A 27,620-nucleotide genomic window follows, 5' to 3' on the forward strand; every position below is an offset into this window, starting at 1 on the left:
AAGTGAATTTTTTCAGAAAAACAAATATATACAGTAACACAAAAACAACCTGTCTCTGTGATCACTATAGGTGTATAAATAATAATATAGTGTTAAATAAAATCAGTCCCTTGGGCACAAAACTGAAAAAAATACAGCTCTCCAAAAATTGCACTTTTGCTGCTATTGGAACATACTAAATACACACACTATGACACTAAGAACACCACAGTCATCAATAAACAATTATTCCCCCCTTACATGAGAGCGAAGCCTGGCAATAATTGCATATTGCCTGTTCTGCCCTCACTATACGTGTTGAGGTTATACAGCTTGACAGACAGCTAACAAACAATCCAAAGCAGATTAATCCATTTAGGCTCTTTATTGTTGTTGATCTTGCTTTGTCTTTCCCTATCTTTACTTTTGTCTTGCATTGGACTGTTTATTATTTAAAGGCCTACTGAAACCCACTACTACCGACCACACAGTCTGATAGTTTATATATCAATGATGAAATCTTAACATTGCAACACATGCCAATACGGCCGGGTTAGATTACTAAAGTGCAATTTTAAATTTCCCGCTAAACTTCCGGTTGGAAACATCTATGTATGATGATGTATGCGCATGACGTCACGACGGCAACGGAAGTATTCGTACCCAATGTGTCACCATACAAACTGCTCTGTTTTCATCGAACAATCCCACAGTATTCTGGACATCTGTGTTGGTGAATCTTTTGCAATTTGTTTAATGAACAATGGAGATTGCAAAGAAGAAAGTTGTAGGTGGGATCGGTGTATTAGCGGCTGGCTGTAGCAACACAACAAAGAGGACTTACTTGGATAGCAGACATCTGTGATCGGGTGAAGTCCTTCGTCGCGCCGTCGATCGCTGGAACGCAGGTGAGCACGGGTGTTAAAGAGCAGATGAGGGCTGGCTGGCGTAGGTGGAGCGCTAATGTTTTTATCATAGCTCTGTGAGGTCCGGTTGCTAAGTTAGCAACAGTATTGTTAAGCTTTAAGCTTTGCCAGGCTGAGAATTATTAACCGTGTAGTTACATGTCCATGGTTTAATAGTATTGTTGATCTTCTGTCTATCCTTCCAGTCAGGGATTTATTTATTTTGTTTCTATCTGCATTTGAGCCAGATGCTATTACGTTAGCTCAGTAGCTAAAGAGCTTCGCCGATGTATTGTCGTGGAGATAAAAGTCACTGTGAATGTCCATTTCGCGTTCTCGACTCTCATTTTCAAGAGGATATAGTATCCGAGGTGGTTTAAAATACAAATCCGTGATCCACAATAGAAAAAGGAGAGTGTGTGGAATCTAATGAGACCTTGTACCTAAGTTACGGTCAGAGCGAAAAAAGATACACCCTGCACTGCCTCTCTAGTCCTTCACTCTAACGTTCCTCATCCACGAATCTTTCATCCTCGCTCAAATTAATGGGGTAATCGTCGCTTTCTCGGTCCGAATCTCTCTCGCTCCATTGTAAACAACGGGGAATTGTGAGGAATCCTTCCTCCTGTGACGTCACGCTACTTCCGGTATAGGGAAGGCTTTTTTTTTATCAGCGACCAAAAGTTGCGAACTTTATCGTCGTTGTTCTATACTAAGTCCTTTCAGCAAAAATATGGCAATATCGCGAAATACACAGAGATCCAGTTCTAGCATAGGATAGGACAGTTCTAGGATAGCAGATCCATTCACATAGAATGGATCTGCTATCCCCGTTTAAATAAAAAAAATTCATTTCAGTAGGCCTTTAAGAAAAAAAACTGAAATACACACAATGACAAATGTATAAGCTATGTGATTCAATTAACATACTGTAATGCCCCGCAGTGGAGAAGGAGTCACACAGACGAGGATGCGATGCTCAATCGCTTTATTAACAAGCGGTAACTCGTTGTAGTTCCAAAAGATAACGCACACACATACAAGAGCTGCTGTTAGCCACAACTCACGCTCACACACACTCAAGTTCTCCGCCAACTCACCCGCGCATGCGCACTCCCCAAACCCTTAAAGACACAGTCCACTTATGCAAATATCACAGATATTACACTGCCTCCCCCTTTATGAAGCCCCTCGCCCCGAGGGGTCAACAAGAAAATCCCTGAACCTCGGCGGTCTACGCCTCTGTCTTTGTGGCCGGCCCTGTTCTGACTCAGGTCCATCAACACGTGGCACTAGCGGCTGAACAGGGACAACAATGGTGGAATATGGGGAACCTTGATCCACTAACTGTCCATTGCCATCTGGTGAGGCAGGCGCCGTCTCAAACTGAGGAACTTCTCTGCCCCTGTAGGGTGCCAAACGGTCTCTATGCAGGACAACTTTTCGTCCCTTAGGGGGCACTGCAACTCTATAGACTACTTCCCCCACCCTCTCAAGCACCCTACACGGACCGTCCCAATGACTGTCCAACTTGGGGCAACGTCCTTTTTTCCTTTTTGGTGTGTACACCCAGACCAGCTCGTCAGGCGTAAAGTCCCGGCCCTTGCTCCGCATGTCATGGTTCCTCTTTTGCCTCAAACCAGCCTTCCCCAACTGGTCTCGTGCAAAGGAATGTGCCGCTTCCATCCGATCCTGCAACTTCCGAGCGTACTCCAGTCCCGGCCGATCCTCGGTACTGCCTGGTGGTCTCCCAAACGCCAACTCAGCAGGTGTCCGGATCTCCCGACCCAACATCAGTAGGGCAGGGGTGCAGCTTGTGGAACTTTGAACCGCGGAACGGTATGCCATCAGCACTAGTGGAATATGCCGGTCCCAGTCATGCTGATGGTTGGCGGTGAGGATGGCTAGCTGCTGCTGCATGGTGCGGTTAAACCGCTCCACTAGTCCATCACTTTGCGGATGCAAGGGAGTCGTGCGTGTCTTTTGCATGTCCAGTCTTTCACACAGGGCAGCAAAAACCCTGGATTCAAAATTCCTGCCCTGGTCGCTGTGGAGGATATCTGCCGTTCCAAAGCGACTGAACATGCCCTCCAGTAAGGCATCAGCCACTGTCTCCGCTTCTTGGTTCGGCAGTGCGTACGCCTCCGGCCACTTAGTAAAATAATCCATCGCGCAAAGCACATACTTGTTTCCTCTGTCTGTTACGGGAAAAGGGCCCATAATGTCCACAGCTACTCTCTCCATGGGTGCTCCAACCCCTTGCTGCTGAAGCGGTGCGTGTGACCGGTCCTGGGGTCCCTTGTAGGCTGCACACTCATCACAGCGCCGACAGAAGTCCTCCACGTCCCGCCGGTGCTGACCCCAGTAGAACCCTTGGCGCAACCGACGGAGCGTCTTTGTGCTGCCAAAATGCCCTGAGCCCGTGCCCCCATGACACGCCTTCAGCACTGCGTCCCTCAGAGTCTTCGGTACCACCACCTGCCATCTCTCCTCCCCGGTGGCCGGTTCCTTCCACGCACGCTGCAGTACGTCGTCCCTGATGCGCAGCACAGCAAACTTACTCCACAGGCCCTTGGTGCCGACTGACAGCCCCAGCACGCCATCCCAGGGTGGTCTCCTACCACTCTGGACCCATTGCCGCACTGGTTTGAGATCGCTGTCTTCCCCTTGCCTGGCCGCCCATTCTGCAGCGTCCACAGTCTCCAAGGTGCAGCATGAAGGCCCGTCAGCGATCTCATCTCCGCGCAGCTCCTTCTCTCTGACGTCTCGCCGGTCACAGTAGCTACAGCCATCAATAGCACACGGCCGCCGAGAGAGAGCGTCTGCATTGGCGTGCTGCGCCCCAGCACGATGACACACACTAAAGTGGAAAGACTGCAGCTCCTCCAGCCATCGCGCCACCTGACCCTCTGGTTCACGAAACGACATCAGCCATTGAAGTGCTGCATGATCTGTTCTGATGGTGAAGGACACGCCACACAAGTAGTACTTGAAATGGCGTACAGCCAACACAACAGCTAACAGTTCACGTCTGGTCACACAGTACCGCCGCTCACTCTTGTTGAAGGTGCGGCTGAAGTAAGCCAGCACCCGTTCACCTTCTGGGCCCACCTGCGACAGCACCGCGCCCATTCCAACATTACTGGCGTCCGTGTCCAACACAAAAGGTTTAGCTGGGTCTGGAGTAGTGAGGACAGGAGCATTTATGAGGGCCTTCTTGAGGCCAGAAAATGCCTCGTGACAGTCCGGCGTCCACACGAACATCTGATCGTTCTGAAGGAGGCTAAACAACGGGGCGCCACTGCAGGAAAATCCCTTTACAAAACGCCGATAATATGAGGCAAGTCCCAAGAAGCTTTTTAGCTGCTTTTGGTCCTTCGGAATTGGCCAGTCTCTGATAGCGCTGATCTTCTCCTCCAGCGTGCTGATGCCGCTCCCGTCCACCTTATGGCCCAGAAACTCCACCTCCCGCCGCATGAAATGGCACTTCTCTGGGTGGAGTTTCAGTCCAGCTGCCGCAATCCTTTCCAGTACCAGCCTCAAGGAATCAAGGGCTGACTGAAAGGACCGTCCATGGACGAGGACATCGTCCAAGTAGACCAAGCACTCTTGCCTGGGGATGTTAGCGAGCACTGTGTCCATCAGTCGCTCAAATGTCCCTGGTGCGTTGCAGAGCCCAAAGCTCATGACCTTGAATTGCCAGTGGCCCCTGGTGGTGCAGAACGCTGTCTTCTGTCGTGACTCAGGGGTGAGTGGGACCTGCCAGTATCCACTGCGCAGGTCGAGCGACGAGAACCACGAGGACCCCGAGACCAGGTCCAACGTCTCATCAACCCGCGGGAGTGGGTAACAATCCTTTTTTGTCACCTTATTCAGCGGCCTGTAATCCACACAGAACCGCGGTCTTGTGCTGTTCTTCCTGGGAACCATGACCACGGCAGACGCCCACGGACTGTCAGAGGGTTCTATGATTCCCGCCTCGAGCATGGCGTGGACCTCTCTATCAGCCGCCTCCTGCCGGATCATGGGAAGGCGACGGGGGCGCACCTTGACTGGCCGCGCATCCCCAGTGTCGATGTGGTGTTCAACCAGATGGGTGAGACCCACCTCATTTTCATTGAGGGCGAAAATGTCCTTAAAGTCCCACAATACGTGCCACAGCTGCTCGCGCTGCTCCCCTTCGAGGCTGACGCAGTTCTTTTCCCAGATGGAGCGGACCGCTACTGTTCGGTCCTCATTTTGCCGTTGTTGGTTTAGCGCTACTGTTGTGGACGGCCCGAATGACGTCGCCCCCCACCTTGGACTTGATTCTTCAGGGCGAGCGGACTCTGCCCCCATTACCGGTGGCTGCTGCGTGGTGGATGTTGTCCTCTTGGCTGCGAGCTCCCTGATTGCCTCATCCCTCTCTATGGGGGGCCTGACAGCCTCTTCCCAGGTTGTCGGACTGGCGACTGCGGTGTTGACGGACACAGCCACAGTCCGTTCAGTAGGAGCGGTCAGCTTTACTCGCTGGCCACTCGGCAAAACGAGCACCGCAGACCCCAGGTCTATTACACATCTTGTGGCTTTCAAAAAGTCTCGACCAAGTATACATGGGTCGCTCACATCCGCCACCCAAGCGGAAAATGTCGCTGACAAGCCTCCGATTACGAACATAAAAGTCGCTCTGCCTTTCATCTGGGCTATTTCCCCTGTCACTGTCTTTAATCTGGTGAGACTTGGTTCTAAAACGGTTCCAGCTGGAACAACGTCCGGTCTCACAATCGTGGCTGACGATCCAGTATCAACCAGGGCTGTGCAGGCCATGCCCCCAATCTGCACGAAAACATGACATGGGTCCCCCACTTCTGTCCAGCCCACAGTCACAACAGTCTCGTCACTCAAGGGCTGGTGCTCCCGGTAACTGGCTAAAGGGGTCCGTGTCGTCCGGGCTACACAGACCCTCTCCCGTTTCCCTGCTGGTCCTTCTTATTTGGACAGCGCCGCAGCAGGTGGCCAAGTTGTCCACACCCCCAGCAGACAGCAGTGCACGCTCGTCTGTCCTTCTTTTCCTCATACTGGGTTGGGCGGGTCTGCAGCGCACATACAAGTTCCTCCACCCACGCCGGTCTTTGTTCCGCTTCCTGCGTAAACGATGCAGCCGAAACTGGGCGGGAAAATGTCTCAAGTGCTGCCCCAGTGGCGATCTCTCTCTCCATAGCAAGTTCGAGTGCATCTGCCAGGGATGTGGGGTGGGCGAGCTGGACGCGCAAGCGCAGTTCATCAGGTTTAAGTGCTTGGATGAATTGATCACGTATCAGTTCGTTTTGGATTGCGTTCGGCATTCCGATATACGCACGCCGACCCAGCCTCTCGATCCCATGAGCCAGGCACCGAAGCGACTCACCCGGTAGTCTGACACGTTGCTTAAACTCACAGCGTAAAGAGTCCCTCAAGTCAAACTCTCCAAAACGCCTTTGCAGTGCAGCAACCAGCGCCCTGTAATCAAGTCTCTCTTCCGGGTTCAGCAGGAGCAAACAGGACGCAGCTTCTTCCGTCAGTGACAAAGCCAACTGTATTGCCTTCACTTCCTCAGTCCAGCCTGCTTTATTAGCCACAAGCTCAAACTGAATTTTATAAGCTTCCCAGCTTCCTTTCCCGGAAAACTTCAGCGTCCTCAATGCTTCCCACACAAACTCATGGCCGCCGCCATGTTTGTTTACATTCTGCGGCGGCGGCGCATGCGCTCCTGCGTCATGACGCCGCTCTGTCATGGCGGTACTGTTGTCCATGTGGCGCGAAACGCTGGCTTCATGGCGTCCGTGCTCGGCGCAAACTGCGTCCGGCATGTTAATCGCACACTCTCCAGTTCCTCTCTCTACCTTCACTCGAGCGCTGCGGTCGGCGAACATCCTCGCTCCACAATGCGGCCGGCAGCGGGTTGAAATCGAAGCACTTCTGACACCAATGTAATGCCCCGCAGTGGAGAAGGAGTCACACAGACGAGGATGCGATGCTCAATCGCTTTATTAACAAGCGGTAACTCGTTGTAGTTCCAAAAGATAACGCACACACATACAAGAGCTGCTGTTAGCCACAACTCACGCTCACACACACTCAAGTTCTCCGCCAACTCACCCGCGCATGCGCACTCCCCAAACCCTTAAAGACACAGTCCACTTATGCAAATATCACAGATATTACAATACTGATATGTAATACACAATATGTAAATATTAGCTTCACACAAATATACAGTACTATCATCAAACAAATACTTCTGGAGTGTTGAAACTATTTCGATGGTGGAAATACACGACTGGCAGCCATTTTAAGTCCTCAAAACATCCATTGAAACAGTGCACAAAAATCGTTTTTCAATAAACATCTTAGTATCAAACTTAAACACTTTCCACCTTAATATTGAGTTACATAAACAAGTTAAATAGTTTACTTACAGACTTATATTTTCCAAGGCTTGTAAGAGCTAACACAACTTGTTTACTTCTCAATTGTCTCAACCCGGAAGTGGCCAAACTAATGACGCATAGTATTTTCATATCGCCACAAGGTGTCAGTAAGAGTCTACAATCAAATGGGCATAACATTGCAGGTCCCACAGGGCATTTCCTGTACGTAGGAAGGGATTCGTTCCCAGGGATTCGAATACCGAACCACTATAGTGGCGTTGATAACGGGAACCGGTTCTCGAAAAGGTATTCGAGTCCATGGAATCAGTTCTTTTCTTATCGAACAACCGGGAGAACCGATTTCGAACATCATCTCTAGTCACAGTGCATTAAGACTTTTAAAGTACCCTTGTGTACTGTTATGCTATCAGTGTAATGCAGTGTTGGAGTCATTGTTTGTAGAAACAGCACCCACTTGTGGTCAGATGTACTCATTGCAGGTATGTTACTTGCTTTGAACCAGAAGTAGAAGAAGTCCGCAAAGTCTAGTCATGGTGTACCCAACTCATCTTTTGCTCACAAACACCTGTAAGTGTTACATTCACAGTATCATTTATATTTAATCTAACTGCTGCATGTCTCCAGTAGTGTTCAATGCATCATTTGTACATGCTAATCACTAAATGGCTAGGCTACCGTCGCCAGCATTGTGCTATTAGTTTACAATTACATTTTCTTTGTGCTTTTTTAGTCTCACAAAATCCTTAGTAAACTCCTGAAGTTTGCAGCGTGAAGTTATTGAGTGAGAATTTAGCTGATTGGAGTCGGTGAGTACATTGATATTTAAGGTTTCATATTTATATTACATTGGTTTTAGAGTGTATGAAGTGTTTTAGGAGCGTAGTAAATGTTTACAAGCTGGTGTGGAGTGTCTGAAATACCTTAAATTCCTAAAAAATTAAAACAAATTCCAATTTTGTGGAAATGTACTTGCTACGGGGAGACAGGAAGGTATGATTATCGATCCATTCCAAAAAGAAAAGTGTGGCATACAAAACTGTATGTTTTAAATCCTGAGTACCCCCAGCTATCTAAACAAAACAACATATACTATTTGTCTATGATCAGGGTTCTGAAAATTACTTTTAAAAAGTAATTAAATTACAGTTACTTGTTACTTTCCCAAAAAAGTAATTGAATTACTAATGGAATTATTCTTTAAGATATGTGATCAAGTACTGGGGAAATCAATTAATGTGTTACTTTATATTTAACTGTCATACATCTAATCTCTGCAGTTGAGAGAGGTTTCATGAGAGAAGAGTGCGTGAGTGTATGCCTTTATAAGGCGGTGCCTGTTGCCAAGTAAAGCGTGACGTCAGTGATGGCGGGCTCATTGGCTGTTTTAGCTTAGCATTGGTAGTCTGCGGACTGGATGGAGATTGGTGGAATGTTTTTTTTACTGATAGTTAATAAAGCGATGCAACATGCGTCAATGGCTGTGTCCACAAACGTGTTATTGTAGGATTATTATAGTTGATGATTGTCACTTTATTGAATGTTCATTATTCCCCAGTACTGGTAGTATTGCACGTGTGTGTGTGTGTGTGTGTGTGTGTGTGCAGAGACTGCCACTTGCACTAGTAAAGAGCTACTTTCTCAAGTGAACTTGCTGAGATTCTAAATCTGTCTTTTATGCATCAAAAATAGTGTGACATGTTACACTAAAATGTATCTGTTATGGCGTTGTAACGGACATTAAAAAGTAATTAATGAAATTACTTGTTTTTAGAAAAACTAAAGCTTTTAGCAGGGTTTCTCACACATTCATTTATTTGTGGCGGCCCGCCACAAAAGAATTACGTCCGCCACAAATAAAAAATATATATTTTTAATTTAAAAAAAATTTTTTTTAGTCCTCTCCAGCTTCTCAGGCAAATCATATAGTTGATGTAGATGCCCATATCGGCTGTTCAGATTTACTTTACAAAAGAGAAGTGTAGGATACTTCTCTTGTTGCCTTATTTGTATTTGACTTTATTAAATGTATTTATATTAGAAACACAACATGTGTATATAACAAAGGGAGCAAAGTCTGCAGGCAGTAGGAAACACATGGTTAAGTGTAGGGAGTAAAACTGATGGCAGTCTAAAGTTCAAGATTTTGAAAGCTCTTTGTTCAGTGGATCAGATGTTTGATGAAGCTCTGTGTCTATCTACCACCACTACTTTTTTCTGTTTATTTGTTACTGACTGTGGCAGGACACCTCTGCCTCTGTTTCACTTTATGTTGCTGGTAAATAATATGGTTGTAGTAGTAGGCTAAAGTTAAATTAGTTAGTATGCATTAATTAAAGGGGCAGAGCTTTGAGACATTTTAGCTTTTATATTTTATAAGATATCTTTTTTGTAAGAACCACAATTAATAAATATATTTCAGTGAATAACTTATTGTTCAAATCTGTATATACATATGTACATAAAATGGATGGATGGATGGATGGATGGACGTTTAAAACAAAACTGTTATTATTAATTAGTAAGTATACATTTTTTTAGCCTTTTTAGAGAAAATCAAATCATTGTAGTAAATTATGCAAATTACTCGATGTTGTCATGGTGACCACGCCCATAACCACGCCCCCACCGCCACAGGTATCTTGGCAGTTTATGGGAAACACTGTTTTAGTAACGCGATTATTGTGTAACAACGTTTTTATAAAAAAACATCTTATAAAGATGGCAAAGAAAATTAGTGTGTTGGACAAAAAATACCCACCGGTTTCAGGACTCTAGCTACCAACTATACAAGTCATCTCATCGGCTGATGAAAAAAGGGAGACAAATTCTACAAGAAAGATGGAACTGGATGTCTCATGTAAACAGACTGTTCATCTTCATCATCAACAGACCCGGGAATTGTTTCCAAGGGATCCTCGCTGGCCGCCACTGGCAAGGTGTCATACTCTTTCTGGACAAAGCTCTCGACATCTGATTGGTCCAAAAGGCTTTTCTCCTCATTTTCCTCTACATTCCTGCCCAAAACTAACGTGAGGAGGTTAACATTGTGGTTGTCCGTCTCTTCAAAGCCTCCATTCTCCAGTTCCATTGACTCTAGCGTCTCTTGGTCTGCAAGGAGACTGTGGTCTAAGTCCAACACAAAGTCCGAAATCAAGTCTCTGTTTGCTGTGGAGTGTTGTGATGTTGCGTTTGAAGACGTGTCGTCCAAAACCCACACTTGAGCCTGAGGGCTAGAAAATCCTAACGGGAAAGTTCCAGAATTTGAGTCCATAGAGCTGCCAGGCAGCTGTTCAAACGAAGACGAGGAAGCACAGAGAAGTTTGGAAGTCCGACACGTTTTGTAATTACTGTTCCTGTTTTCAGAAGAGTTCTCTGCAATCCCACTGATTGGTGTGTGAAAGTACACTTCTTCATCTGGACAGTGCACTGGTGCTTTCTCCAAGAACGAAGACAAGGATGCGATTTGGGGCACAAACAGCAGGACTTCCTCAATGTGAGGTACGGACGTCTAACAGAAAACCATAGAAAAACATTCAGAACGTTTACAACCACACAATATTTTTAACACCTTTTTCACATTGACAAAACAAAATAAACAGAGATCATTTTTGGGGATTGAAAACCAGTTTCGGACTAAACTATGGTACACAATAGGGATGTAACGATAAACGATATAATGAAAAACCGCAGTAACATTCCGGGCGGTTAGTAATACCGTTTAATTTTTCAATTATCGAAAAACCGTCATTAACAAAATAGTCTGAATGGTTATGTGTGTAGTGTGTGAACAATATGACGAAGACAAGGAAGAAGTAGAAGACAAACAAAAAAGACGACGACGAAGAAGACAAAGAAGAAAAAGATAAAGAAGAAGAAGACGGCAACGAAGAAGAAGACAAAAACGAAGAAGAAGACGACAACGAAGAAGAAGATCCTTAAAGACTTCAATGTTATTTGTACTATGACATACTTTGTGTAGAGCTGTAAACTGTATCAATCAAAGCAAGAGTCATGCTTGCAAGATGCAGACAACCACACTGTATCCCAATGGGTGTCTTATAACTGTAGCTGTCCAAACCATATGGTATTAAAAACATACAAAGAGCTCTTTTGCCTAAACTGATCATTTCTTTTTTTTCTTGAAAAAACTTAGTGATTTAGTTTTTGACTTACTACATTCTGAACCCCAAATTATTTTTGACATGACAGACATTTCTTTCCATTGTAAATACACGTAACATTCAAGTTGTACAGTAAAAACAAACAAACGCCACTAATGTACACAATCTCACCTCGGTTTTCCTACGCCCTGCTTTTCATTTGATACAGTTGTTATATAGCTTCTTGGTTATCGTCTGGCCAAACATTGCGCCTAACTATCCAGTTTGTCCGCGTATTAAGTACCCAAACAAGGAATGCTTTTTTTTCACTTGTACTTTTTTTTAATACAACTGCAAAATAATCCCCCATTGCGCCAAAGAAAGTTGCGTGTGCCAGCACTTTAATAAAGAAGGTGAGATGCACCACTTGAATTCAAGACAGAACTTAAGTACAACAAGTGATGTTTAGTGTTCATTTATATACATTTAATTTGTCTTATTGCTACTTTTGGGTGTCTGGAACAGATTAATTGATTTCCATTATTTCTTACGGTAAAAATTGCTTTGGTTTTTATAGAAGTCTCTTTTCACTGACATTTTGCATCGCATTACTAACAAAAAACTAAAAGATACGCGGACTCTAAGGCTCTGGTTGACTTTTGATATCCCTACGACTCTATGCTGCAGCTTTATTTGGGTTTACAGTGACTTATTTTGCAGCTTTGTTCAATAAAGAAAAGCGCAGAGACTGAGTCACCGAAGTGTGTTTAGTCGTACTAAAACTGAGACAGTGTATGAAAACCGGGACGTATGTTTGGTGAATGGAGTATAGTGGGGAACTCTTATACTACATGTGCATAATGGAGGATTTGCTTTCCTCCGCAACACAAATGCACCTCCTTTTACCAGACTTGAATACTATTGTATCAGCAAATATGACTTTCTTAAACTGTCGTTGCCAGCTTGGGTCTATCCACATGCTTTCCCCCCCAAAAAGCTCAGCTGGTTTGGCAACCCAATGAAGTGCAAACGCCTTAAATTCTACTGGTCTCTGTCGCCATCTGGTGGACGTAAGCTCAAACTACTGCTTTCATGCCTTCTTGTTTAAACTTCCTTGTCTGTGTCTCACAGCAACTTAACATTTTTCTTTGTGGCCAAACTAAACTGTGCATAAAATAACATCAGAAGTCGTGTTCATACGATGTGGAATAAAAACTATCCTAAATATTTGCAGATGTATGTACAGTATGTGCAGCTCCTCCCAACAGTGTCTAACTTACCAGAACTCGGGGAACAGGTCTTTTTCTTCGACAGATGAATCCGGTATAAACCAAAAGGATGATCGTGATGACGCCAACGATCATTACGATACACAACATAGCGAAGATTGGTAACTCTGGGAATAGGATAACAGAAGTTACACAGTACACTAATATTTACTTCATTAACATTAATAACATGTTCCAGGTGCACATTTGAGTAACATGAGTGAGCTTTTAAATATAAAATTTGCAAATATATGAAATATATTCACGTGACATGTTGACACTAAGCACATTACAATGATGCAACAAACATTTTTAACAAAGAAAAAGGTAAAAAGACCACAAATATGAACAAAAAATTCTGGTAGCGGTATTCCGAAATAATACTGGTACAGTATCAGCAAAAAAACAAATATCGAATTATTTGTGTGCGTCCAAAATTTTGGATATGACATTCAGTTAACATCTAAATGTCCTCCAAAAAGGACACAAGGTTGGTCTTTTCTTTATATTTTAGTCAAGTCATTTACAAAAAAGGTAGGCTATAGGCTACTAGGGGCCGGCAGCTACATAACAGCTAAGCACACAAGCTAGACATACGTAATAAGTGTCCTTAAACAATATTGCAGTCTAAAACGGCCCATTTATCAATATAAACGCGTATCAAAAAAAACTATAGTTGCATATTATTTACACATACAAAGTCTCCAAGGCACTAGCGTATGAGAAGTATCCAGTAACAAATGTGCCCGCATCATTTAACATACTATGTCACTAGCTTAAAGGGGAACTGCACATGTTTTGGAATTTGGCCCATCATTCATAATCCTTTGTAAAACAAGAACACATATGTTTTTCTTTTTTTATGCAATCTAATTTGTGATTTATGGCCAGTACGAGGTGGCTAACAATGAGGCTGATGGGAGTTTTTATCCATTGTGCCCTTAAAGCCCTCTAATAAAACATCCATAAACCGCCAACAATACTCCATTTACATGTAGTCACCTGCATATTCATTAAGTATTAGCGATTTTGTTACTATAAGAGCCAAAACCAAGTATCTACTTTGAGCGGTGCCTTCCTCACAAAGAGCTAACTAGCTTGTACTGCTATTTTGACATACTGAACGGGTGAGCTGCTACATTGCCTTTGAGCTGGTGAAAGTTAATTCTAAATCATAAATGAAGCCTCTTACTTGTATAGTAGAAGGTTGTGGCCATAAACCATGAAGTTCGTCTATTTTAACATTCAACTTAGATCGGGAGATCACCAGAAAGATACAAAAAGACGCTTGTTTGCGTCACCTTTTTTTTTTTTTTTTTTACCTGCGTGAGGATTAAGATGAATTCTTTATCTAAACAATAAGAAATTAACATTTTATCAATTGTCATCCCAGTGAGAGCAGACAGACATTGTACAGTAAGTGATTGTTTAATTTTGTTCGTAGTTTGTATTTCTCGTGTAAGCACTTAACAATAGGACTACTGGCTGGAGCTGCGTATCACTCAACTTCTAAAACTTGTAGATCCTCCTCTGTATATTCAGGCTCAAAAAATGATGGTTCTGGATCATCGTTTGTCCTAAAGTCGCCGTTGTTGGCTCTCATGAAATATGTCAGGATTAATAGTTGTTGTTGCCTCAGAGAATAGCAAACATTGTGATGCGTCTGAAATTGATGTCCCGCCGTATGCTTAAATTGAGCAGACTACGCAAATATTACATGTTACTATTAATATACCTGTTACTACATTACATATGTACTTACAGCATGTATATAAAACGTTGATAGTCTTTTTAATCGGGGTTGAGAATTATGGGCAAAATTTTAAAAAAAATGCAGTTCCCCTTTAAATTAATGAATAATTGTTCCCAAAAGGTGTCACAAAAAATGACCGCTCCACTTCAAATTAAAGATAGCGCTGATCATGATTTTCAGGTTTTTTATAATAGGTTTTCAGCTACAATCACACATTCCACTTTCAGAATGTTGGGCTAATTGATGACACCCATGCTACCATTTTTCTACTTGCAAAAAAATTCCCACATTTCCAGGAATTTCACATTTTCCAGGACACTTTTACCCCATTTGAAATGAAGGGACAATTTTGCTAAATTCTACATTCACCCCGTTCCTACAGTAATTCCAACCTTTCCACCATCAACACATCTATGAACTCATCCTGAATTGTAAAAAGGAAACATTTTCAAAGTTCAAAAAATTCCTGTGTTTTCTCAAAATTCCCACTTTTCAATACCACTGTACCTGCATGCCAACTTTAGCCATTTTTGCAGGCATATTTATTGTTCATTTATGTTTATTAAACAGGGACAAATGCATCAAACATATAAAAAAACAAAACAGACGTCATACATAAATGTGCCAAAGTTTTAACTTCAGTCATTTTGGTACTTGTCACGTTAACTGTTAGCATGCAAGATTATTTTTAGCTAAATTTACAGGTATGTATCATAGCCATATACAGGTATATTGGTACTTGACACATGCTAACTGTTAATATATTAATGTTATACTAGATTTTTTTAAACCTCATTTTGCATATACCGTATTTTTCGGACTATAAGCCGCAGTTTTTTTCATAGTTTGGCCGGGGGTGCGACTTATACTCAGGAGCAATGTTCCCTCTAATTTTTCATGTTTGTGAGCAAATGCACAAACTCCCTGAGCATTCAGTGGAGCACATGTGAGCGACATCAGACGTGCACACTGTGGCCACACCAGTGTCACACCTGTACCAAACCTGACATCATAACAATTTAAATGTTTCATTAAAATAATTTTCTGATATAAGTGATTTTGCCCCCTTACAATGACAATAACAAAAAAACATGTTTTTCATGACCTATGTGCTAGTATTGTATGTCTGGCTGCGGGTCCTGCCTTTAAAAGAAATGTTACCCCTTTCAGAGATTACATTTAGTTCCTGTAATTTTCTGTCTGTAAAATACATCTTTTTATTAGCATTTATGAAATCTAGTGACAATATTTCATGAATAATATCCTTAGATTAACATTCTTAATAAATGGCAGTAAAATAAGCACACATCTGATTGTGGAGTCAGAGTGTTACAACCTGGCATTTACACATTGTGTGGCGTTGGGGTTGTCCGACTTTTTTTGTGGCCATAAACGCAGCACTGGCTAAGTGCCATGAGTGCGTGTGTTGGTGCAGGTGAGACAGAGCGAGCGGCTTCTGTTGAAACGACGGATGACAAAGTTGGTTTAAGCCTGGTTTGTATGGCAGAAAATTACCAGTTTTTATAGATAAAAGTTTTTTTTACTCATGTTTTTGGTGTGGTTACAAACAGTTTTGCTCAATAAAGTGATTGATGGAATTCCTGTCCGTAAAGTGTCTCGACAGACGATAATTGAACTGTGTTGACAAAGATTGTTTTATTCATTGGGGCCACTCTTGTTGTCACCTGTCACTCACAGAGTTGCATTGCAAAATCATACAGAATAAATTGTAATGTGTTTATTTTGTTTAAAATTCAGATGGGATTTTTGATTTCCTGCGCGGCATTAATTTGCAGTGCGCTGAGGAAGCGTGAGCGGTGCGCAATTGCGCAGGCGCGCACCTTAGAGGGAACGTTGCTCAAGAGCGACTTATGTGTGAAATTATTAACACATTACCGTAAAATATCAAATAATATTATTTAGCTCATTCAAGTAAGAGACTAGACGTATAAGATTTCATGGGATTTAGCGATTAGGAGTGACAGATTGTTTGGTAAACGTATAGCATGTTCTATATGTTATAGTTATTTGAATGACTCTTACCATAATATGTTACGTTAACATACCAAGCACGTTCTCAGTTGGTTATTTATGCGTCATATAACGTACACTTATTCAGCCTGTTGTTCACTATTCTTTATTTATTTAAAATTGCCTTTCAAATGTCTATTCTTGGTGTTGGGTTTTATAAAATAAATCGTAAAACGTAAGTCGCATTTTTGGGGGAAATTTATTTGATAAAATCCAACACCAAGAATATACATTTGAAAAGCAATTTAAAATAAATAAAGAATAGTGAACAACAGGCTGAATAAGTGTACGTTATATGACGCATAAATAAACAACTGAGAATGTGCCTGGTATGTTAACGTAACATATTATGGTAAGAGTCATTCAAATAACTATAACATATAGAACATGCTATACGTTTACCAAACAATCTGTCACTCCTAATCGCTAAATCCCATGAAATGTTCTTCCTAGTTGTTGCTCCTGGTATGCGCCGCTAGCGTCCTTTCTTTCTGCTGCTCGATCACCGTTTTCTGCTGCATATTTCACTACGTCCAGCTTGTAATCTGCAGTATATGATTTCCTTTTCGGTGCCATTTTTGTTCAGCCCTTCTCAGATTAAAAAAAAAAGATCCATCTTAATATCTCCGGCAGTAGCATATAGCATATAGCAGTTAGCATCCCATGACCCACAATGCACTTCTGCTATGACCCTCCCCCGCCAAATTCTTATTGGTTGACGTGTGTGTGACGATTTCTGACATTTGCTTCGTCTCTTCCGTGAATTAGATAAATAATATTATTTGATATTTTACGGAGTATAAGTCGCACCCCTGGCCAAACTATGAAAAAAACTGCGATTTATAATCCGAAAAATACGGTACTTTATTAGTACCGGTATAGTCAGGGGCGGATTAAGAAATTTTGGCCCCCTGGGCCTGACATGGTCTTGGCCCCTCAACCCCCCGCGCGTGTGGGCGCACACACACGCGCGCACTATGCAAGAAATACTGTATACTGTGAACAGACATGCACACTGTACTGTACAGAAGAGTGCACATACTGCACACACACTATTAGGTATACCACACAGACACTGACAAGCACAGGTTTCACACAGACACAGGGGGAGGGGATAAATGGCCTAAAAATAAACATTTTTGAAAATGATTACGCCCACTTCAGTGATGGTGCATTGGGTCATTTGAGAGATATTATGTATTGGAAGTTGGTAGCTATCATGAAATAAACCCCCCAACCCACCCAAAAAACTAAATCGGACATGATTTTTGCCCCCTTTTCCTCCCTTCTATCATTAAAAATAAAATAATATCTTAGGAAAACACATTGGCATAACGGCAGCTGTGCAGCAAATTGAGGCTCAAAGTCTGTATCTATTTGTGGTTAAGCTTGAGGAGAAGGAGAAAGGTAAAATGATAACATGCATCGGAGAGCACCACAAAGAAAGGTGTAGGCCAGTTCATGGTACAAGGGCTGCATGCAGGTCAAGATAGCCCATTTCCAAGAATGCTATAGTGGCTGGACAGGCACTGGACATGTCCTGAACTCAGTGTCAGACGTGGCTGCCGAATACTTGGATGAAGTGAAGCAGCTGACAGATCTCATGCTGCCCCATCTGAAGACTGTCCTGGCCAGGCAGAGGATGGATGAGGAGACCTTCCCAATGGACCCTGTCAGTGAACAGGCTAGTAACATTGATGGCACCCCTGTGCACAACATTGGGATGGAGAGACAATGTGGCAAGGTGGACTACAAACTGAAGAAGTTGGGCACACTGAACGCAGTCAATAGGTCAATAATTTTACAGAAGAGCCAGGAGCTTCAGAGGTTTCAAGGCAGCAGCACAAGCAAAAAGGGAGGTTGAACTCAACTGGAGTAAATTCATGAAGGCAAAATTCGAGAGTAGGGCAGATGAGAAACAAGAGATGGCTCAAAGAAAGGAGAGTAAGAGACTAGACATGCTGGACACACTGAAATCTTTTGATGGCCCCTTCACGATAGTGGGGAAGTTGAAAAGTTCCTTGTGGATGAAAGTCTGCACAAGAATGCAAAGCTGCAGAGAATGAAGCTTGAGGTTCAGTTTGCCAGAGAAAGCACCAAGCTTCTGCCTAAAGTCAATCCTATCTTCACAATCCAGGTGACACTTCCCAGAAATGGCAAAAGTGCAATTCTCCAAGTCATAATGGATACTTAGAATTTTATGGTGGTGGTAAGTATTCATGAAAACAGGTAGCCTAACATTAGTGAATGGGTGAATTCTGGAAATAACCTAAAAATCTTACACAGTGCACCTTTAAGCAAGGGGTTTCTTTCGTGCTTTCAATTTTGCAAAATCATCCACCACATCATTGAAGTCCAACTCTCTTGTCAGCTCACTCTCAATTGCCATTAGAGATAACGCATTTAATCTTTTCTGAGTCATTCTTGTGCGCAGCTCATTTTTTACTCTTGACAAAAGAGAGAATGAGCGTTCTCCCTCACAGTTACTGACCGGTAGAGTGAGAAAAATCTGTAGCGCAATGTATGTATTAGGAAACGTAGGCTGTAGTCCAAAATGTATTATTGTTTTGAGCAGTCCTGAAGGGGTCCTCTCCTCATCAGTGTTGTTGAGCTGTATAAAAGATTTGAACTGTATAAGCTCCTGTCCAAGACTTTCATTGAGGTCAGATGGGTATGATTCAGTGAGAATCTTGGCCTTGTGAAGGACTGAAGCATTGGACTCTGTATCCAAAGAGAAAAGGACACTGAACAAATTGTTCAGATGTTTGTAGGCCTCCAGACGGTGATTAAGGCTTGAACTCAGTTGATCAATAGAGGCAATAAATGTCTCTATTTGAAACAGTTGCCTTCCCTCAAGCACAACATCTGGGGATGCTGATTCATCAGCAAACTTTTTACGTTTCCTCGTCCGTTCAGCCCTGTAAGATGGGGTGCCACCCAACATGTTTAAGGCTTTCTGCTCAAAATGATCAAATAGATCTCTTTGGGAGAGAACAAAGGTGCGCAGAGATTCCAGCAATCTAACTGCTGTACCAAGGTCCATGTCTGCTTTTTGAAGTTGCAGACTTGTGGCCTGAAATCTGGACAGAACAGTGTCCCAAAAGCCTGCCATGAAGGCCATCTCAAGTGAATCCAGCTTCCGCACTAGACTGTCAGCTTCAGTTCGTGTGTCTCGTTTCTCTGTGTCATCAGTGGAAATAACCTGTAGTGCTGCTTTTATTTTACTGTAGTTCTGCCACAGTGCTTTGGTAGATTCTGCACGGCAACTCCAACGCGTGTTGGATAAAGCTTTAAGTGTGAGATCTATGTTGGAATTGCCAAATACCCTGTCCCATCGGTGTGTGGATGCAGTTGTGAAGTTGTAAATAGACTGAATCAAGTCAAAATACTTAGAGACTTCATTTCCACATCTGTCAATGCTGTTGACTCCCACCAAATTCAAAGAGTGAGCTGCACATGGAATATAGTGTATTAATGGGTTGCTTTTCTTTAAGTGAGCCTGCAACCCATTATACCTCCCTGACATGTTGCTGGCATTATCATAAGCCTGCCCCCTGCAATTTGACAGCTCTAACCCTAGATTTTCCAACACAGACATGACACAGTTAGCCAAACTTTCACCTGTATGGCTAGTAATGGGCTCAAAACCCACAAAGCGTTCAACAACACTGCCCTCTTTGCTAACAAAACGGAATATGAATGTCAATTGGTCCACATGAGATAAATCTGGGGTTGAATCCACAATGATAGAGTAGTATTTGCTTGCTTGCAGTTCATCTGCTATAGCCTGTTTGGTTTTTGCACCCATCAATTCAATGAATTCCTCACAAATGGTGGAGGACAGATATGAGGTATTACCTCGACCCATCTGCCCAAACTTTCTGATGTGATCCTTTAGAAAGGGATCAAATTCAGCCAGGACCTCCAGAATACCAAGGTAGTTCCCATTGAGAGGAGACCCTAACGATTCATTTTTACCCCTAAATGCAAGGCCCCTTTCTGCAAGGAATTTAATGACTGCAACAACTCTTTGTAACACCTGCCTCCAATAGCTGCTCTCTGCCTGAAACTGTTTGAACAGGTCTGCATCAACTGTGGCACCTTTGGCGCGGTTCAAGACTGCTTGCATGCAGGTTATGTGCTCAGCACTTCGCTCATGTTCACCAAATCTTTCTGAGTGTTTCCAATCACAATAGCCTGTCACAAAAGAATGCGTTTTTGGGGAAAACAGTTTGCATGCAAAGCAGTAAACATTACCAGTAGAGGGAGAGTACATCAGCCACTCTCTTTGTACTCGTTGTCCATTGGGCAAGTGTGAAGTAAAATGTTCATTGTTTAGGCATCGGGTTTTGCCTCCTAGCCCACTGTTCCTCACAGAAGCTGGATAATGGCTGTGACGGTTGTGAAATGATTTTGCACCTCTTTGAATAAGAACTTCCTTCATTGACTCAGTGAGGGTCTCAGCCCATTTAGCGGGATCACTAGGTAGAGTTGTCACTGTAGATGGTGTTGAAGAAAGATTCAGCTCATTTTCTATGCTGTCCAGAGGTGCAGTGACCTCACATTCATCCGAGCAACTGGCTACTGCTGAATTGGTTGAATCATAAGCATCAGAAGCATTTGGTTCAGTGTCTACACTTGTAGTGGTCTCAGGATCTTGGGAGCTACATGCTAGCTCAGGTGCATTGCTAACCTTAGCTGAATTTGCAGTAGCATTTATAGAATTGCTTTCAGCAGATGTCTTTGTACTGAAGAAGCTGGAGATATTTGGAACACTCTCAAGTAAAACTGATTCCTTTTTTTTCTTTTCTTGCTGAATTTTTTTTCTAGCTCCTCCACTTAAACGTTTATGATCCATATTTCCCTTCTTTCTTTGCACATTGGCTCTTTGCCTATCACAACAGATAAACCAACTATGTGTGTGTGTGTGTGTGTGTGTGTGTGTGTGTGTGTGTGTGTGTGTGTGAGTTTGTTTGTGTGTTTATGATCGGTGCTGCTTCCTTCAAGTGTGTGAGGTGATTTAGAAAACTAGCAACCCAGCATCAACACTCCAAAGCAGAGAATAACAGCTTACTAGCATAGACAATTGAGAGCAGAGAATCAACTGATTCGTCTGATAGACAGCAGGAGAGCAGAGTGGTCAGTGATGATCGAATCAAGAAAATGTCTAAATGGCAAGGGAACAGACTGATTTGTACTGAGGAGAAAGAGAGAGAGAGCCAATTACAGTGAAATATATTCCAAAAGAGCCAAGTGACTAGCTGAAGGCAGGGACAAATGCCTTGGAGTGACCAACAAGAGTGCAAAGTACCAAATGGCAAAATGTGGAAAGACCAACAGGCAGATCTGCTTTTACCTCTTATCTTCACAACCAAAAAGTTGCTAAATGATGTTTTCAGTCGCTAGCCAGGTATGGCCAAAAGACGCGAAATCTAGCGGCAAAGTCGGTCAATCACACTGACAGTGAAACAAATATTTTGAAAAGATAATAATTGTACACCTTTGTGCACTTTAGTCTTCTATCTAAATATTTTCACAAAGGACACCAAGGCAGCTTGCTAGCTATGATGGGAGCAACAATGTCTGATAGACAGCAGGAGAGCAGAGTGGTCAGTGATGATCCAATCAAGAAAATGTCTAAATGGCAAGGGAACAGACTGATTTGTACTGAGGAGAAAGAGAGAGCCAAGTACAGTTAAATATATTCCAGAGCCAAGTGACTAACTGAAGGCAAAGACAACAGCCAGATACCTTAGCAGAGACCAACAAGAATTCAAAGTACCTAATAGCAAGATGGCGAGACCAACACAATAAATTGTATTAGGATTTAATTTATTAACGTTAATCTTAACAGCCAAAAAGTTGCTGAATAATGTTTGTAGTCGCTAGCCAGGTATGCCCAAAACAAGAGTCGCTAAACCTAGCAGCAAAGTTGCTTAATTGCAACACACTCTAGGATTCAGGGGAATTAAGGATAATAAAGATATTAATTGTACAACTTTTTGTACTTTTTTTCTAGTTTTTTGAGTCGCCAGCCATGTATGGCCAAAAGTCGCTAATTGAATGCCAACGTTGCTTAATCGCCAACACACTGGGACTCACTGAAGGACTGACTGAATAAAAAAGATAATTAAGATAATTGTGTACTTTTCTCTTCTGATATTTTCTCTAAGGACCCCAAGCTATCTGCAAGCAGCAATAATGTCTGACAGACAGGAGAGCAGAGTGGTCAGTGATGAATGGCAAGGGAACAGGCTGATTTGTACTGAGGAGAAAGAGAGAGAGAGAGCCAATTACAGTGAAATATATTCCAAAAGAGCCAAGTGACTAGCTGAAGGCAGGGACAAATGCCTTGGAGTGACCAAGAAGAGTGCAAAGTACCAAATGGCAAAATGTGGGAAGACCAACAGGAAGATCTGCTTTTACCACTTATCTTCACAACCAAAAAGTCGCTAAATGATGTTTTTAGTCGCTAGCCAGGTATGGCCAAAAGACGCGAAATCTAGCGGCAAAGTCGGTCAATCACACAGTGAAACAAATAATTTTAAAAAGATAGTAATCGTACAATGTCTTGTACTTTTGTCTTCTTTCTTAATATTTCTCAAAGGACACCAAAATGTCGCTATCTGCAGGCAGCTTGCTAGCTATGATGGCAGCAACAATGTACCTTAGAGTGACTGACCAACAAGAGCTCAAAGTACCTAATGGCAAAATGTGGAGAGACAGACACAATAAATTGCATTAAGATGAAGAGAACTGTTGCTATTATTAATCTTAACATCAACCAGAAAGTCGCTAAATGTCACCAGCCAGGTATGGCCAAAAGTCGCTTAATTGGCCACACACAGTAACAGAGAAACTAACAAAAAAAAGATCATAAAGATAATAGTTGTACAACTGTGTGTACTTTTGTCTTCTTTCTAAATATTTTCCCAAAGGACACCAAAATGTTGCTATCTGCAGGCGGGAGCGTGCCTATGTTCCCCGGGTCCTATGTTCCCCGGGTCCTATGTTCCCCGGTTGTTCCTGGGTCTTTGTATGCGACCGGGGAACTTAGGACCCTTTTTCTAAAAAAGGGTCCTATGTTCCCTGCATTGTATCTGGCGAAATTGCGAAATTGTGCCCTGACCAAAACCATCCCTAAACCTAACCTGTCACAGGGCGTTGTGGAGCACTTTTTTTTGGCGAAATTGTGCCCTGACCAAAACTATCCCTAAACCTAACCTGTCACAGGGCGTTGTGGAGCACTTTTTTGGCGAAATTGTGCCCTGACCAAAACCATCCCTAAACCTAACCTGTCACAGGGCGTGCGGCAGCAGATAGAGCAACTCAAACGCGAACTTCCTTCCTTCGACAACTTAAACGCGTCTCTGTCATGCGTGTCTGCGTGCGTCTTACTTAGTCGCGCATTGGAAGCAGCGGGGAACATAGAACCCTTTTCTGGAAAAAGTGTTGTACGTTCCCCGCAGCGGGGAACATAGAACCCTTTTTTTTAAAAAGGGTCCTTAGTTCCCCGGTAGAGGGGAACATAGGACCCGGGTAACATAGGGACGGGGAACATAGGGATGACCCGCTGCAGGCAGCTTGCTAGCTATGATGGCAGCAACGATGTCTGCCAGACAGGAGAGAGTGGTCAGTGACGATCGAATCGAGAAAATGACAAAATGGGTCAAAGACCAAAAAGTTATTAACTGACAGCAGTGACAAATGTCAGACTGTAAACTTTCTCGAAAGAAAAGGACAAAATGGGAAGATGCTGATAATAACAGCAAAATGGAAAATATAAGAATTTCCAAGTAATGCTCAACTCAAGTGTGTGTGTGTGTGTGTGTGCGCGCGTTAAACTTCTTGTTGAATGATTTCAAATTATCTCTGAGTCTGAACTGAGGGAAAGGAAACCAAATTTTGAGCAGTCTCTCACGAGTTCAAAATACCAAATGAGGAGATTCTAAAAGAACAGACCGGTTTATGAAAGACTTGATGGGGGAGGGGCACAGCTAAGAATACTTGAGTGAGATTCTGTGATCCAAATTCGAGATAGAGCTTTTTGATAATGATAATTTGTCAGAGTAAGGTTGTGTAATCAAAATTTGAGAATGAACTTTGTCAATCAATCAAGAATATTTGCATTAAGTTCTGTGATCAAAATTCAGAAACAACCTTTAATAATTGATAAAGAATATGTGAGTGAGGTTGTGTGATCCATCCAATTTGAGAATTAGCTTTGATAATAATGATTGAGAGCCTCTGGCCCTCTGTGGATCATGGCCGCGGGGCCAATTTTGCCTGGCCCCTTGGGGCCTTTGTGGGTCGTGGCCGCGGGGCCAAGTTGGCCTGGCCCCTTGGGGCCTCTGACCCTCTATGGATCGGGGCCAAGTTGGCCTGACCCCTCGGGGCCTCTGGCCCTCTATGGATCATGGCCGCGGGGCCAAGTTGGCCTGACCCCTTAGGACCTCAGGCCCTCTGTGGGTCGCGGCCGCGGGGCCAAGTTGACCTGGCCCCTTGGGGCCTCTTACCCTCTATGGATCGTGGCCGCGGGGCCAAGTTGACCTGGCCCCTTGGGGCCTCTGGCCTTCTGTGGCTCGCGGCCGCGGGGCCAAGTTGGCCTGGCCCTTTGGGGCCTCTGGCCTTCTGTGGGTCGTGGCCGCGGGGCCAAGTTGGCCTGGCCCCTTGGGGCCTCTGACCGTCTATGGATCGTGGCCGCGGGGCCAAGTTGACCTGGCCCCCTGGGGCCTCTGACCCTCTATGGATCGTGGCCGCGGGGCCAAGTTGGCCTGGCCCCTTGGGGCCTCTGACCGTCTATGGATCATGGCCGCGGGGCCATGTTGGCCTGGCCCCTTGGGGCCTCTGGCCCTCTGTGGGTCGCGGCCGCGGGGCCAAGTTGACCTGGCCCCTTGGGGCCTCTTACCCTCTATGGATCATGGCCGCGGGGCCAAGTTGGCCTGGCCCCTTGGGGCTTAAGATTATTATTTTTGCAAAAGTAGTTTTGCTTGGGTCGCGGCCGCGGGGCCAAGTTGGCCTGGCCCCTTGGGGCCTCTGGCCCCCTGGGCCTGGGCCCGGTAGGCCCGGTCATTAATCCACCTATGGCTGTACATATCCTAACAAGTCAGACCTACACTGTTCCAATGTCCATTTGTAACCCAGGCTTGAAAACACCATATGCCTGGAGTTGAAATAATTCATTTGAGTTAAAATAATTAATTTAGTAACGATACATTCATTTCAGTTAAATAACTAAGTGTTAAAACAGGTACAAACTAATCTGCACTTTACGTTATTCATTTATATTTTTAACCTGCTCTACAAGTTGTTAAAATAGAAAATTCACAATATACATAAAAATGTTGACACAAACATGGTGTCTTAACAGAAATTGCAGAGGTAAAAATTACCTGTCTCCATGATTGTCACCTCTAGAGGGCAATCAGTGAGCCTGTGAGCCCTTCCGTGTCACTCGTTTTATGACGCAACTTCCTGTAGTGTGGAAGAAGAGAAACTCCCCTTCCGGGTTTTGTCGGTCCATGCGTGGCAATGCAAACACACGCGGAGAACCTGTCTATCAATCCTTGGCCATCCACTCGAGCAGTGTGACATCCGAGTGTAATATTCACTGACTGATATCCTGTGTGCAGTCATTTCACTTGATCAGCGGTCAGGTTTTTTGATTGGGTGATTCAAATACCATCTTAATTCCCTGGAGCACCTTGTGTGGAGAGGACGACATCGCCCTTCCAGCCCAGGTGGATGAGAGGCTCCGCAGTCTCTCCAACTCCAACACCCATTACCGAGATCCAACGATCCGATTCCCAGTGCATACTGGGTGGCGAGCTACCTTAGAATCTGGACACTGTGGTGCAGTGTTGACGTCCCCTCCCCCACGGTCTGTGCGGTAGGACAATACTTATACAGTGCACTGTTAGCTACAGAGAAACGGGCCCCAACGAACTATTTAAACAAACTTTGGGAACTTTGAAAAAAGGGTTTCTATTCTGACGGCTTTTCTTATTCTTGTTCATTGTTTTTCATATACTGCAGTTGTTGTAAATTTCTATGTGCACTTTTCAATATATGTATGGCCATTCAACATTCAAGTTCATCGTTGTCTGTGTCATTATTGATATGCAACACTGGCTCTTAAAAACACTAGGATCCTTCTGATACTAGTCCAGTTCGATATTTACACCATTGACTACTACTCACCTGTTTCCTCTATTACTAGTTCGTAACTAGGGTTACACATTTCTCTGATGATGCAATTGTTGATGACTGAAGTGCTGATATCAACCAAACCTAACTCCCCCGTCCGAACCCCCACCCCCCGCCCCCCCTCCACATCCCACCCCCCGGATTGTAAATAATGTAAAGGGGGGAGGAGTATATTTATAGCTAGGTGGAGTGCCATATCCGGGTTGGGGAGGAGACCCTGCCCAAAGTGGAGGAGTTCAAGTATCTCAGAGTCTTGTTCACGAGTGAGGGAAGAGTGGATCGTGAGATCGACAGGCGGATCGGTGCGCCGTCTTCAGTAATGCGGACGCTGTATCGATCCGTTGTGGTGAAGAAGGAGCTGAGCCGGAAGGCAAAGCTCTCAATTTACAGGTCGATCTACGTTCCCATCCTCACCTATGGTCATGAGCTTTGGGTTATGACTGAAAGGACAAGATCATGGGTACAAGCGGCCGAAATGAGTTTCCTCCGCCAAGTGGCGGGGCTCTCCCTTAGAGATAGGGTGAGAAGCTCTGCCATCTGGAGGGAGGTCAAAGTAAAGCCACTGCTCCTCCACATCGAGAGGAGCCAGATGAGGTGGTTCGGGCATCTGGTCAAGATGCCACCCGAACGCCTCCCTAGGGGGGTGTTTCGAGCACGTCCGACCGGTAGGAGGCCACGGGGAAGACCCAGGACACGTTGGGAAGAATATGTCTTCCGGCTGGCCTGGGAATGCCTCGGGATCCCCCGGGAAGAGCCGGACGAAGTTGCTGGGGAGAGGAAAGTCTGGGCTTCCCTGCTTAGGCTGCTGCCCCCGCGACCCGACCTCGAATAAGCGGAAGAATATGGATGGATGGATGGACTGTCGACTTTTTGTACTACTATGTTAACCACTAACCCCGCACTAGCACAGCGAGGCAGCAGTACAGCGACATTTTGTAGTCCTTGAGTTACAATCGGCCCATGACTTA

At 44.0% G+C, this 27,620-nt stretch overlaps 1 protein-coding gene across 1 annotated transcript; it reads right to left on the minus strand.

Annotated features, from left to right (window-relative positions):
* Window positions 1-9,269: 9,269 nt before the first annotated feature.
* LOC133663001 (uncharacterized) lies at window positions 9,270-26,228 on the minus strand. Its single transcript, XM_062067189.1, has 3 exons — window positions 26,150-26,228; window positions 12,675-12,790; window positions 9,270-10,802 (listed from the first exon to the last, which is right to left on the minus strand). Exons 1-3 carry the CDS (start codon window positions 26,226-26,228, stop codon window positions 10,122-10,124), a joined length of 876 nt encoding a protein of 291 aa, XP_061923173.1. The 3' UTR covers window positions 9,270-10,121.
* Window positions 26,229-27,620: the final 1,392 nt, after the last annotated feature.

The sequence above is a fragment of the Entelurus aequoreus genome, linkage group LG13, assembly GCF_033978785.1.
Source record: "Entelurus aequoreus isolate RoL-2023_Sb linkage group LG13, RoL_Eaeq_v1.1, whole genome shotgun sequence".
Classification (NCBI taxonomy): domain Eukaryota; kingdom Metazoa; phylum Chordata; class Actinopteri; order Syngnathiformes; family Syngnathidae; genus Entelurus; species Entelurus aequoreus.